Source organism: Schistocerca cancellata, chromosome 1 (assembly GCF_023864275.1).
Source record: "Schistocerca cancellata isolate TAMUIC-IGC-003103 chromosome 1, iqSchCanc2.1, whole genome shotgun sequence".
Lineage (NCBI taxonomy): Eukaryota > Metazoa > Arthropoda > Insecta > Orthoptera > Acrididae > Schistocerca > Schistocerca cancellata.
Window position 1 is genome coordinate 26,115,857 of NC_064626.1, and position 15,236 is coordinate 26,131,092.

Consider the following 15,236-nt stretch of genomic DNA (forward strand, 5'->3'; position numbering starts at 1 on the left):
CACATATTATGTTAGAATATAATGACTTTTCTGGATACTAGAAATCTACTCTGTAGGAATCCGCATGGGTTTCGAAAAAGATGGTCCTGTGAAACCCAGCTCACGCTATTCGTCCACGAGACTCAGAGGGCAATAGACACAGGTTCCCAGGTAGATGCCGTGTTTCTTGACTTCTGCAAGGTGTTCGATACAGTTCCCCACAGTCATTTAATGAACAAAGTAAGAGCATATGGACTATCAGACCAATTGTGTGATTGGATTGAAGAGTTCATAGATAACAGAACGCAGCATGTCATTCTCAATGGAGAGAAGTCTTCCGAAGGAAGAGTGATTTCAGGTGTGCCGCAATTGAATCTCAATCTCAGGATCATTTAGTAATCGCGAAAGCGTTACAGAGATGATAGATAAACTCCAGTGGAAGACTCTGCAGGAGAGACACTCAGTAGCTCGGTACGGGCTTTTATTAAAGTTTCGAGAACATACCTTCACCGAAGAGTCAAGCAGTGTATTGCTCCCTCCTGTGTATATCTCGCGAAGAGACCACGAGGATAAAATCAGAGAGATTAGAGCCCACACACAAGGATACCGACAATCCTCCTTTCCACGAACAATACGAGACTGGAATAGAAGGGAGAACCGATAGAGGTACTCAAGATACCCTCCGCCACACACCGTCAGGTGGCTTGCGGAGTATGGATGTAGATGTAGATACAAAGGTACTATCGTTAAGTTCCATGCAAAGGTCGTGAAACTGGAGGCAATAGACCGAGGCTGGAGTAATGTCCTCAGGAAGTGAATGAACGCCAAGGTTAACATGGGTCGCTTCACAAAGCCAAGGTGGTGAAGGGTTCACACCAACAGGGAAAGTTGCAGGTGGCGTGAAATTAAGCTGCCGTAGCAAGTGGTGACAGTGGATGCCAGGAGGTAACAGGGAAGAGGGACAAGCCGCATACTGATGATCTAAGGAATCATCAAAGAAGGAGCCATAGGAGGGGTGGCAGACAAACGGCCTGCTTACCTGCTGAGGAGAAAGTCATGGTGGTAGGCCAGTGGTGGTTCAGCAGCTTTAGCATACAGACTCCAACTGGGCTGGTGTAAAAGGCACCCATGGTCAAATGGAGCCACGATGGTGGGTAGTGTTGAGACGGCGTAAAAGGGATAGACCTAGATGAAAGACCTGTCCCATAAATCCTCCTACCGCCAACTACTCCAGTCCTGTCACTAACATCACTTATCCCATCAAAGGCAGGGCTACCTGTGAAACCAGTCATGTGATTTACAAGCTCAGTTGCTACCACTGTGCTGCATTCTATGTAGACATGACAACCAACAAGCTGTCTGTCCCCATGAATGGCCACAGACAAGCTGTGGCCAAAAAACAAGTGGACCACCCTGTTGCTGAACACGCTGCCAAACATGACATCCTTCATTTCAACGACTGCTTCACAGCCTGTGGCATATGGATCCTTCCCACCAACACCAGCTTTTCTGAATTGCACAGGTAGGAACTCTCTCTGCAATACATCCTACGTTCCTCTAACCCTTGTGGCCTCAACCTTTGTTAGTCACTGTCCTCACCCACCCAGTCCCTTGCCTGTTCCCATTCCAGCACTACACAGCCATCATTTCACCGCCACACCCAGTCTTTTAATTACTTTTTATTTCTCTCCTTTCTGTTACTTACCCCCTCCCCCCTCCACACCTTCTCTCCTGCCCTCTGTCTAGACTGCAGCACTTCACTGTCCGCCACTCCCACCATACTATCCCTCCTCCTCCCCACCTCAGCCGCCTCCTTACTCCCACCTAGTTGCCACTCCCATCATGCACTGGTGCTGCTGCTCGCAGTGTGGTTTCAATTTCCTGAGACTGCAGTTTCTTTGTGTGTGTGTGTGTGTGTGTGTGTGTGTGTGTGTGTTTGTTTGTTTTTGTCGTGTGTGTGTGTGTGTGTACATCTATTGCTGAAGGCCTTATGGCCAAAAGCTTTATTTATTTGTGGCAGTCTTTTTGATGTGATTACCTGCGAGTCAACATCTCCACTATATGGTGTGTAGCAACTTTCCTTTTCATAATATTGTTACATTCCATCCTGTATTTTCTATAGTTTGATTTTTGCTTTAATATTTTCACAATTTTTGGTCTTGAAAATTATCAACTGTGTGGGTTTACCACCTTTCTCTGATGTTTCTCACACGTTTCGCATTGGTGGACGGATTAGCTATTGACCTTAGTACAATGTTTCACGGGTGTGCCCAATTGTTTTCTCTATACCACAATCATTTGTGGAGGCTCCTTCCATGTTTCCTCCTGGATGCTACCATGCACGTATCCTTGCCTTAATTCCACAGAGCTGTAAGGCAGTGGAAAGGAATGAAGTTTATGCTGAAAAATGACATTTTGTCTCTTACGAATGTATCAACATACTGTAAAAATACTGAAGGTATGGATAAAATTGGTTCTTTGGGAAAACCTTTTGCATTTCTTTTGGGGTGACTCTCCTATTTGCTTATAAATAGCACACAGGAAACAGTTTAAGCAACCTCAAACAAATGAAAAGCTGTTAGTACTAGAGACTTTCACCAAATAAAATACTGAGCATAAAATTCAAAAAGATTCAGATGGTTTATAAGCAGAACTAGAGATAAACAAGTTAAGCACCTCACTTTGACATGTATTGCACTTAGACATGCCAGCCACTGTCTGGAGTTTTCGATTATGTTGGCATACAGAATTATCTCCTGGAAAAATGGAGCTAAGAGAGGCAAAGTAAGGTTTCTGAAAAACTACTTCTTCTTCTTTTCCCTTCCATGTGTAACACCTCTTGGCCTGATACGATCTCATTGATAAATTCTCCTGCCACTTTTTCTGTAGCACAGATTTTGGGATCCTCGTCAAGCACATTTGTTGTAGACTTTTCTCTAGTTTTTATGTAGTTCTCTATATTATGTATTTTACAACCCTCAACATATCTCCATTCCTTTCATGATCTCCACTGGTGTAACTGGCTGTTCATCTCAAGGATTTGAGCTTATAGTCTTTTAGCAACTAGATTTTATTGTCCGGGCTTCACTAACATAAAACAGCAGAGGTCTTACAAAGGCATATTCTGATGTGCTTCTGGACTAAAGACAGTCTCATCACATTAATGATTCCCCTAGTTTTTGTATAGTTGGTGGCTTTTTCAGCTAAGTCTATTTCTTCCTTATGGGATAATGAATGTGTTCACTATTTCCACAATTTCATTTTTGAAACAGCCCTTTATTTGTACTTGTTATTTTCCAACAGAGTTTGTTTACATAGAATTCATTATTTTTTATTTGGCATTGTTGCCTATGCTGTATTTCTCTGCTAAAATTGTAAATCATGTACAGAACACTGCAAGCCATTCTCTGAAGATGCCAGAAGAGATAAATCATTTGCAGAAAGTAAAGCACAGTTTTGTGTTTCCGTTGATTTGAGTAAAGCCATGTGGTGTTTGACTCCAGTTTCTGATGACTGTATTCAAACAAATAATAAACAAGAGCGGTGAAAGGCAACATCCCTATCATACTCTGGCATGGTGTCTAACCTGATAATTTGTCTTTTTTCTTTACACGGATTAAATTTGTTCTGTACATTTTTTATATATTTTCAGTGAAGATATTTGTAATCTTAATTCCCTTTTCCATAATAGAAACCATATTCGCAGGCAAAACTTAACACCTTTGCGAGCAAAACTTAACACTAAGGAAGCCACTTTGGTGTCGTCTGTGAGCACCAGAGGTATTGTGTCAGGAAGATCGAGATGCTGCCTCAAAGCAGTCAAATTAGGGCAGTCTATGAGTAAGTGGGCCTCCATCAGGAAGGCTCTACATCAGCAGAGAGGTGGAACCTCCTGTCCGAGAATGTGGCCACGGGTCAGCCAAGTGTGGTCAATGCGAAGTCTACGGAGGACACGGATACCGTGCAAGAAGCATGCAGGGAAGACTGTCACATAGTCATGGTCTCCTTAATTGTCTTCAGTTAGTTTGGGGAGATCAGGGCAGATCAATCTGAGTTCAAGCTTCTGGTACTGGGACCCCAACTTCCAGAATTAGCACCGTGGTGGTCATCTCGGCCAAATGGTCAGCTCATTCATTTCCCGAAATCCCAACATGACCGGGAGTCGAAATGAAAATAACTGGCCGTCCACCCTGATGGAGGTCAGAGACAAGATCGTGCTCAGCTGTAACCAGTGGGTGAGGAGAGCAGCACTGGTCTATAGCTGAAGGCTGCTATGGGAGTTACTACAGATCAGGATACTATTGCCAGTGCAAGAACAAACATGGCTAAGGGCTAATTCAATGGTCATCAACTCGGCAGTACAGACACTCCACCAATTTGGCAGAGGGTGGAGTTCACTACACTGAGCATGTGTGTAGCAAAACCTGTTTGGCCTTTGACTGTTGAGCCTTCAACGAATACCACTTCCGAACCGGGATACATCTCGAGGACAATGAAGAACAGGCAATGAAAAATCTCAGGGTCAACAGAATCTTTTGAACAAACAGATTTTGAGACAAATCCGAGGTCAGGGCACAAGCCACGGGGGTAGATGCGATGTCTCCCTGACCAGAGGCAACAAAGGAGGAAGTTGTAGTTCCAAACAGAGACACTGGAGGCATGCAGCAATGGTATATTCAGTTCTGGGTCGCTGTTGTGGGAGATGCAGCTTCCTTCCAGGGATAATGACACGAGAGTTGGGATGTTCAGGAAGCTACAAATGTGTATAGTGGGATTCGGCAGATGTTGATGGTGCCTCATAGGTAATAGAGGGATTCCAACATCAACTAGTATGTTGCTCATAAGGCCAGTTCACAATGCTCTTTCTGCAAGTTGGACACCACAATGACGGATGGGGTCCAGTATCCGCAATGCCGAGGTTGATGCAGAACTGTACACAAGACTCCTGTAATCGAGATGGGACAGAATCAGGGCTTCGTAGAGCTACAAAAGGGTAGAGTGATCTGCGCCCCAGCCAGTGTTACTGAAGCAGTGAAGTGTACTGAGGTATCACCAGCACTTTTGCTTATGGTGGCAAAGATGGGGAAGCCACATCAGCCGGGGAACAAAGACCAGGCGCAAAAAGCTGTGCGTCTCAACTGCAAGAAGTAACTGATCATCTAAGAAAAGGTCTGGGTGTGGGTGAGCAATACAAAAGTGACCATGACAAGTCCTGGCGGCTTAAAACCAAATGCCACAGGTGAGACACCACGACCCCGCCTTATGTACGGCACTCTGTACGTGACCCTCAGCAACAACCGTACTAGAGGAGCAATAATAAAAGCAAAAATTGACAGCACACAAGGAGAGTGATACCGAATACCCCACAGCTGCCACTGGGCCATTGATGGCCATGAGAAAGAAAGTGATGCTCAGTGCAGATGCCTGCAAGATCCTGTTCTCTTGAATAAGTGGAGTTACTGAGTGAAGGACCCACTTGAATCCTGAACATACAGTGTGACGGGAAGTTCTTGACAAACATCCGGAGTGGACCCCAGAAACACAATTTGTACAATTTAGAAGGATGTGGTGACACCATGTCATGTCATAAGCCTTCTGGAGAACAAAAAAAGACAGTGATGAGCTGCTGATGACGTGCAAAGTCCGTGGAGTGGCCTTTGTGAAAACTGCACAGAGATGGAACCAAAAGGCCTTGTGACTCAAGGAGTCAACACAGCCCCTTGCTCACCGTGCATTCAAGCAACTTACAGAGAACATCAGTAAGGCCAAAAGGGTGATAACTGTACATCTCGAGGGGGATCTTACGTGATTTCAGTACCGGAACTATCGTGCTTTCTCACCACTTAGTTGGGAGCTCTTCATTAATCCAGATCCGACTAAAGAGTGCAGCATGTGATGCTGACAATTCACTGAGGGATGTTTCAGCATTTATTTGTGGATGCAGTCTCACCTTGGGACTCTATCGGAGCAATAGGCTAGGGCGATGGAGAGTTCCAATCAACTGAATGGACCATTATATGGCTCCAGGTGGCAATTAGTAAAAGATAAGCACATTCGATCCACCTGCAGTTTTACGAAACAAAAGACAAGGTGGTAGTGCTTAGACAGGGATGAGTGAGCATAATGCTCAGAAAAATGTTTGGCAACAGTGTCTGGATTAGCATAAATGGCACCACTGAGGAAACACTTGGTTCACCTTCAGGGGAGTGGAAACTGTAGAGTTGTCTGATCTTTGCCCATAACTGTGATGTAGAGGTATGTAATTCAACAGTGAAACATACCATTTCCAGGATTCTTGCTTTCAGCATTTTGTGAGGTAGCAAATGTGGGCACAGAGTTGTTTAAAGACACTGAGTTGCTCCAATGAGGGGAACCACTTATGGCATTGGAGAACCCGCCTGTAATCTCTAATGGCCACAGCGATCTCTGAAGTCCAACAGGGTACCATCTTCCTACGGAGGGATCCTGAGGAAGAAGGGATGGCTCGGTTGGCTGCCAACACAATGGTTGCTGTTGTATGCTGAACAGCTACATCGATACTGCCTTGGACGGGGAGCTAAGGACTACAGCAGAGGTTAACCCATCCCTGGCAGCATTACGCAGAACCCATTTGGGCAGGCGTCCAGGGTAGCAATGTTGAGGGAGGAACAGGAAGAGTGGGAAGTGGTCATGACCACAAACAATATCATGTACTCCCCAGTGCGTAGCTAGCAGAAGATCAATGGCCAAATAAGTTACATGTGTCACACTTCACTGTATGGGGGTACCAGAGTTCAAGAGGCAAAGACTGAGTTGTCCCAGTAAAGTTTCCATTTCTTTACCCCAGTCAGTGATCATTGTTCCACCACACAAAGGTTTATGGGTGTTGAAGTCACCCAAGACTAAAAAAGATGCAGGGAGCTGAGATAATACTCCAGACAGTACATCCTGGGACATAACAATCAGGAGGGACATAAACATAAGACACAGTAAAATCCTAATGTGCCCATACCCCAACAGCAAGAGCTTCCAGTGGTGTATCAAGAGGTCCAAGGAAACTGTATACAGAGTTCAGCACGTACGTACAAGTTCTACCAGATACCCTCCCACAGTCAGTAAGTTCTTAACATAACTTGGTAGCCACAAATGGTAGGGGTGCAAGTAGCTGGAAATCATGTTTCCTGGATGGCAATATAGAATGCAGGGTATGTGTTTAAAAGCTGCTATTGCTAAGCCAGGTAGTGGAAATTCTGTTACAATTCTGCTGGAGGATAAGACTGTACGAATACTGTGGGGGAAGAAGCAACCAGAAGGGGGCAGGTTCTCACCCCGGGTTATGTATTGCCACAGGCTGAACATCAGGGGATCCACTGATGTAGGTTCCATGGCATGTTACCTGAGGAAGTCTGGTGCCTCAGGCACCACCGTGATCTGCACCTTGGGCACAGAAGGATACACGCAGAGGCCAGTGGTGTAGAGACCACACCAGGTACCCAGTCAGGAGGTACTGAACTGAAATGGGGGAAAAAATCAGTTTATCATCTTAGAGGACTTCTTTTCGTCCTTCTGCTCGTTAGAAAAAGAAGACAGGGAAGGTTTTCGTGAACTGGTTTCAGGACAGAGGAAGAATGAGATGTCCATCGGCTAGCAGCACGTGGTTCCTTCAGCCACTGGTTGACGTCTGGCTGTGGACCAGCAGGGACCATGGAAGGATGAGTACCAAGGGCCATGGAAGGATGAGTACCAAGGGACCTCTTCCTAGCTAGAGAAGCACAAGGAGGAAGATGTTCCGCCAGCTGGTGGCTGAGGACCCGTGTGTGTGCCCAACAGGTGGGGAGCCAATGTTCCCAAAGTGGATGCAGTGGAAGCACCAGAAGGGGGGAGGGGGGGGGGGCATACGTCTATGGGGTACGGGGGTGGGGGGACAGTTATCAGGAGGTGGCTCTGAGGGCCCACTGTTAGAAGCGCAACAGACGAAGGCACCAGTGATAGAGAATACAACAATGTTGCAGCTGTAGCACTGGATTGTGTCATTTGTCTGGGACTAAGCCACCCATTTTTTTCTGGCTTCTTGATATGTGAGCTTGTCCAGTGTCTTATACTCCTGGATTTTCTTCTCACACTTAAAAAATGGAGCGATCTGGTGAGTAGGAAGAGTGGGGCTCAGCGCAGTTAACGCAGCTGAGTGGAGGGGCACAAGGAACACTCACGTACAGCAGACGCCTGCAGTTCCTGCAGACAGGGCTAGCAGTGCAGTGGGTAGACATATGTCTGAATCCACACACCTGAAGCATCTCATATGAGGAGGAAAATAGCGTTTAACATCGCAACGGCAGTCCACCAACCTGACCTTCTGAGGCAATGTATCGCCTCCAAAATTCAAGATGAAGGTCCCGGTAGCAACTCTAGTACGCACCTTGTCACTCTAAATTGGCCCGCAGCTTAACATCAGATTGCAAAGGAGGGGGCATGGTGAAAGATGACACCCTGGGTATATTGAGACTCCAGTGGGGAGTGAGAGCCACGGGGATGTCACCAAACCTTTCACGAGAGAGCAGTGACTGACTGGGCAGGAGATGATGTTTTAATGAAGAGGGAACCACTCTTCATCTTAGAGATGGCTCCAACTTCCCCATATTTGTCTTCAGTGTTTTCTACAAAAAATTAAGCCTTTGAGGTCAAAAAGGTGTCCCTGTCAGCCCTGGTACAGACCGGGTATTGGGGGAGGATTTTGCTCATTGTCATCTTGTCCTGCATTCCACTCAAGGTGTGGCAAGGGAAGAGAATGCACTGGTATCATACTTTGCTGCATTGTACAAGGCCTTCCTATTTGAAGAGACTGCTGCAGCCATGTGACCACCAATGGGAGAAACTAAATCGCTTCATGTGCGAATTACCCACCACACTGCCACTGACTCCAAACGAGGGCTCTCCCCACGGGCGCCACACGGCCACAGCAATGGCCACCTGGCAGGTAATCCACTGCTGGGAGCCCCCGTGCCCCAGTCGTGACGGGTACATACTCTGTGGCATACGTAACGAGTGTGTAGTGCTGGTACCGACAGTGTGATCACTGCGTAGTCAGGGGGCTACTATCGTGCAGGTACTCGACGACCCCCGCCACCCCTCACAGCGGGATGGCTACTGTGGTGGGTTTTGGGCCTGCTACGACAACAGGAAGGAAGTGTGCCGTGGTGGAAGGGCACAAAGGTTGAGCATACATCACAGTGGGCAACCTTCCCTGCATGACACACACATTTCTGTAAAATTTGGAAAAGATGGCAGGTCAAACCAAAATAATGGGGACCACATGTACGTTAATGGAATAGGAATGTAGTGCTGCGAGTGAAACTAGAAATCGAGACCAAAATCATGAAACGAGTCCGAGCAGGGTGCACTCAAAGGATCATCCGACGGAAAGTCGGAGGATGTAAGTGATAGTCGAAGTGTAGGTTTGCAGCACAGAAAGAGAAAGCAATGCTGCACAGGCTGGGGCCCCGAGGCAGCCAAGCACATACTAAACAATGAGTCAGGTGCCCATTGGGGGCTATGTTTAAAGTCATAAAAAAAATTTCCGTCTCTATTCAGCATTAATTTTTCACGTCACTTTGAACATTGGGAAAGGCCTTCTCAGTAGCGGTAGGAGCAACAGTCTGGCTGATGGACTGATATGGACTCGTAAAATTGGGAAACATAGCCTTGGTATATTGGTACTGTGAACAGCTGAATGCAAGCAGAAACTACAGCTGTTATTTTTACTGAGGGCCTGCAGCTATACTGTAGGAAGATGGCATCCTCTTCGAGCAAGTACCCAATGTCAACCTCTGGACAAGTGCTACTCAGAAGGATGACATCAGGAAAAACACAACAAGCTCTCTACAAAAAAGTCAGAGTGGGGACTGGTAGATCCCTTAACTGAGTAGATAGGTTACAAAATTTAACAACTTCTGGCCAAATGAATATGGGGTTATAAAAACAATATCAAACAGGGATAATGCAGGAGTAGGTCTAATAAAGAACAAGATAATAGAAATGCAGGCAAGCTATGGTACTAAGAACAGTATAGTGAATGCATTATTGCAACCAAGATGGACATGAGCCAACAACCACCACAGTAGTACAAGTTTATATGCCTAAGAGCTTCAAGAATGATGGAGAGACTGAAACAATATATAACGAGGTAGAAAAAATATTCAGATAATTAAGGAAGATAAAAATCTTTTGTCCTTGCTTAACACTTCGTTTAAAAATAATGAAAGAAATTTACAACCACATAAGAGACTCTGAGACACTGGAAGCTCTTAAGTTTATCACAGAACTGCATAAAATAGGTTTTGAAACATTATTTGAAACTGAAAATCATTTCCACGGGGGTGTGTTGACTTGGGCCATAATTTACTTCTTACATATTTTGAATTAAAACTAAAGAAACTGCAGGAAAAAAGTTAAGGAGATTGGTAGATTAGTAAATACACAATAGCAAATGAAGCAGACGAAAGTAGATACATATGTCTCAAAAATCAGACTGATAGGAAGTGCAAAATGGCTAACCTAGAAGACTAGAGGACAAATGCAAGACTGTAAAAGCATATGTGGTTAGCAAAAGATAGACAGAGCCTAATGAAAATTTTTAGAGAAAAGAGAAGCAGCTGTGTGAACATCAAAATTTGAGATGACAAGACATACTGAGCAAAGAATATATAGAGGACCTGTCAAGGGAAATGACTTGGACAGCACTGATATAAAAAGAGAAGGGTAAGTCAATGAATATGAGATGGGATTTGTGATACTGCAATAAGAATTTGACAGAGCACTGAAAGACCAAAGTTGACACAAAGACCCTGGGTAGAACACATTAGTTACAATCGGGGATCCTGGGAGAACCAACTATGTTAAAACTGTTCTACTGAAATGCAACAATACATGAGACAGGCAAAACATCCTTAGATTGCAACAAGAATGTAATAATCATAATTCCATGTGCTGAGTGGTATGAATACTACTGAACCATCATGACAATACATCGACTGGTAGACACCACACTTGGGAAAAGTTAGTTTGGGTTCCGTAGAAATGTAGGAACACAAAAGGCAATACTGACCCTTTGACTTATCTTAGAAGACAGGCTGAAAAAAGGCAACCTAAGTCTACAGTATTTGCAGATTTAGAGAAAACTTTTGCCAGTTTTGACTTGAATACACTCTTTGATATTCTGGTGGTAGCAGGGATGAAGTAAAGAGTGTGAAAGGTTATCTACAACCTATACAGAATGCAGACTGCAATAAATGTAGTAGGGAAGGGAATAGAATGTTATAACCAGTCCACCATTTCACTGAATCTGTACATTGGCCAAGCAGTAAGGAAAACCAAAGAGAAATTCATATAGGAAATTAAATTTCTGGAAGGAGGAATTGAAGCTTGGAGGTTTGCTGTTGACACTGCAATTGTGTCAGAGATTGTAAATGATTAGGAAGATCAGGTAAACAGAAAGGATAATGTCCTGACAGCAGTTACGAATATTTAAAGTAGTAAAACAAGGGTAATGGAATGTGGTCAAATTAAAGCATAAGATGCTGATGAAGTCATATTAGACACTGCAAGTAGGAGAGGAGTTTTGCTATTTGAAAAATGAGGCAATAGACAATGGCTGAAGTACTGGGGATTAAAATGTAGAATGCCAGTAGCATCAAAAGCTTCCATGTAAAAGAGGGCAGGTTAACAGTGAATATAAAGTGTTAGGAAGGCTTTCCCGAGAGTTCGTCTCAGGGTGTAACCTTGTAATGAAGTAAATTGGTGGATGATCAACAGTACAGACAAGAATAGAACAGAAGCTTTTCAAATGTGCTGCTACAGGAGAATGCTGTAGATTGAGTGGATCAGGTACCCAGTCAGGAGGTACTGAACTGAAATGGGGGAAAAATCAGTTTATAACACAACTTTGCTAAAGAAGGGATTGGTTTGTAGAACAGATACCGTGGCATCACAGATTAGTTAATTGACAACATAGTATACGAAGATTACAATAGTTATGCAGAGATGATGAGCCTTGCACAGGAGAAACTAGCACTGAGAGCTGCACCTTATCAGTATTTGGAATGAAGAGCACAATGAGAAGTTACAGAGGGGCAGCCACTGTCTGGACAGTTGTAAAGCAGGCTGGGTAGTGACAGGAGTCCACTGCCTTACAGGAGTTTAAAATCGCACCTCGCTTGAAGATTCCTCACAATTTCTTCATCTCGCTTCGCCTGAGTTTCTTCCTCTAGTAATTTTTCAAGTCTGCGACGAACATCTTCCAATTCCTGAAGCCTTCTTTCCTCCTCTTTGTGGATTTCTTCAAGTTCTTTTGCTTGCGTTTCTGCAGCTAAGCGGGCCTAAAATGAAAGAATAAGGAAAATTAGAAAATAATATTGTATAGAGAGTAATTTCACAAGATCACAAACAAACAAACAAACAAACAAACGCGCGCGCGCAGCTAAGCGGGCCTAAAATGAAAGAATAAGGAAAATTAGAAAATAATATTGTACAGAGAGTAATTTCACAAGATCACAAACAAACAAACAAACAAACGCGCGCGCGCGCGCGCGCGCACACACACGCACACACGCACACACGCACACACACACACACACACACACACACACACACACACACACTCTCTCTCTCTCTCTCTCTCTCTCTCTCTCTCTCTCTCTCTATCTCTCTCTCTCTCTCCAATCATGGGATGTACCTCCTATGATGCCTTTAACTGTGGTTAGCAGAATATGGACGTGAATGTATATAAATAAATTAAAATGGAACTACCACGCAGAACACAGTTACATCTGTACAATCTTCAGAAAAGCAGAGATAACTGGCTTATGGTATTTTCAGTTGTGAACGAGAGTGTAGTATTACAGTGAGCAGATGAAACAGATGGTGGGAACTGGAAGGGGAGGAAAACTGCAGAGCAGTGGGGACTCTTACTGTTAGGACCACTGTCTGCTGTTTGCAGCTTATACAGCCTGATTCAGCCAAGGTGTCCACTGGAACTGTTTAAAACATCGTAATTCTGTTTTCACCCAAATGAGCTACGGAAAGTCGACACTAAACGTGGAAAATTCGACAGTAAACAACATGCAGTATTCCTGACTACATTTACCACAGAGTTCAACTTTGCTTTTTCAAATGGAACTGTAGTAATTTCTGCTGCTACTATCATAGTTCTAAACGGGGCAAATTTGATAGCATTTCCCTCTTCAAAATCCAATTAGCAGTTTTGAAGAAATTACAACATTTAGGATTTATGTGGACAGACCAACGAGATTCCTTTGATATCACAGTATGTGCTGCAACGAGATATTTTAATTATCTTGGTTGTCAGCCATGTGGTGGATTGTCTTCAGCTTTGAGTTTACCCCAGTGAATATCAGGCGAACGTGCAAGCTATATATGAAGAGTCAAATGTAGCATATACATTTAACAAATATTTCTTAAATATAGTAGAAAGTATTGGGCAAACAGTTAAAGAGAAAAATGACAGCAGTATGTTGAAAAAGTAGCCTACAAAAAATTCAACAATACCAGAGGAGGAAAGCTGCTACACGCCATATAGCGGAGATGCTGATTTGCGATAGGCACAACAACAAAAATTCACACAATTATAGCTTTCAGCCATTAAGGCCTTTGTCAGCAGTACACACACACACACACACACACACACACACACACACACACCTTGCACACACATCTGCAGTCTCTGAGAACTGAAACCACACTCCGAGCACCAGCACCAGTGTATGACGGGAGTGGCGACTGGGTGGGCGTAAGAAGAAGGCTGGGGTGGGGTGGGGAGGGGGAGGGGGAGGGATAGTATGGTGGGAGTGGCGGACAGTGAAATGCTGCAGTCTAGACGGAGGGCAGGGGAGAAGGTGTGGAAGGGGGAGAGAGTAAGTAGTGGAAAGAAGAGAAATAAAAAGAAATTAACAGACTGGTTGTGGCTGTGAAATGACGGCTGTGTCATGCTGGAATGGGAACAGAGAGGGGTCTGGATGGGTAAGGAAAGTGACTAATGAAGGTTGAGGCCAGGAGGGTTACGGGAACGTAGAGTGTATTGCAGGGAAAGTCCCCACCCATGCAATCCAGGAAAGCTGGTGTTGGTGGAAAGGATCCATATCGCACAGGCTGTGAAGCACTCATTTAGATGAGGGATATCATGTTTGGCCCCCCCATGAACCATGGACCTTGTCGTTGGTGGGGAGGCTTGCGTGCCTCAGCGAGACAGATAGCCGTACTGTAGGTACAACCACAACGGAGGGGTATCTGTTGAGAGGCCAGACAAACGTGTGGTTCCTGAACAGGGGCAGCAGCCTTTTCAGTAGTTGCAAGGGCAACAGTCTGGATGATTGACTGATATGGCCTTGTAACAATAACCAAAACGGCCTTGCTGTGCTGGTACTGCGAACGGCTGAAAGCAAGGGGAAACTACGGCCATAATTTTTCCCGAGGGCATGCACCTTTACTGTATGATTAAATGATGATGGCGTCCTCTTGGGTAAAATATTCTGGAGGTAAAATAGTCCCCCATTCGGATCTCCGGGCGGGGACTACTCAAGAGGATGTCGTTATCAGGAGAAAGAAAACTGACGTTCTACGGATCGGAGTGTGGAATGTCAGATCCCTTAATTGGGCAGGTAGGTTAGAAAATTTAAAAACGGAAATGGATAGGTTAAAGTTAGATATAGTGGGAATTAGTGAAGTTCAGTGGCAGGAGGAACAAGACTTCTGGTCAGGTGACTACAGGATTATAAACACAAAGTAAAATAGGGGTAATGCAGGAGTAGGTTTAATAATGAATAGGAAAATAGGAATGCGGGTAAGCTACCGTATTTACTCGAATCTAAGCCGCACTCGAATCTAAGCCGCACCTGAAAAATGAGACTCGAAATAAAGGAAAAAAATATTTCCTGAATCTAAGCCGCACCTGAAATTTGAGACTCGAAATTCAAGGGAAGAGAAAAGTTTTAGGCCGCACCTCCAAATCGAAACAAAGTTGGTCCATTGTAATATGAGACACAATTTAGGTCGAATGAAAGACGATACAGCTACAGTAGTTTGGTTCGAGTCGTAAGCTTAGCAGTTAAGCTTTACCAGGTAGCCATTGCCATGCGTCAGGCGCTCCGTCCGTATTTATACGGTTCCCTTCCTTTTTCATGTGCTTCGTCTGGTTTGAATCGATTGCTTCTTTTGCTTTGTTCTGATAAGTGCTGTTTTCTTTGTTACAGGTGTTTATGTCACTCTAA

General features: G+C 44.5%; 1 protein-coding gene across 1 annotated transcript in view; it reads right to left on the bottom strand.

Moving 5' to 3' along the window:
* The window catches only part of LOC126164785 (differentially expressed in FDCP 6 homolog), a 112,568-nt gene that overhangs the window by 27,551 nt on the left and 69,781 nt on the right, over positions 1–15,236 (bottom strand). The window contains exon 7 of the mRNA XM_049920268.1: positions 12,163–12,329. Coding sequence (XP_049776225.1) covers positions 12,163–12,329 — 167 coding nt within the window. The remainder of the gene's footprint in view (positions 1–12,162; positions 12,330–15,236) is intronic.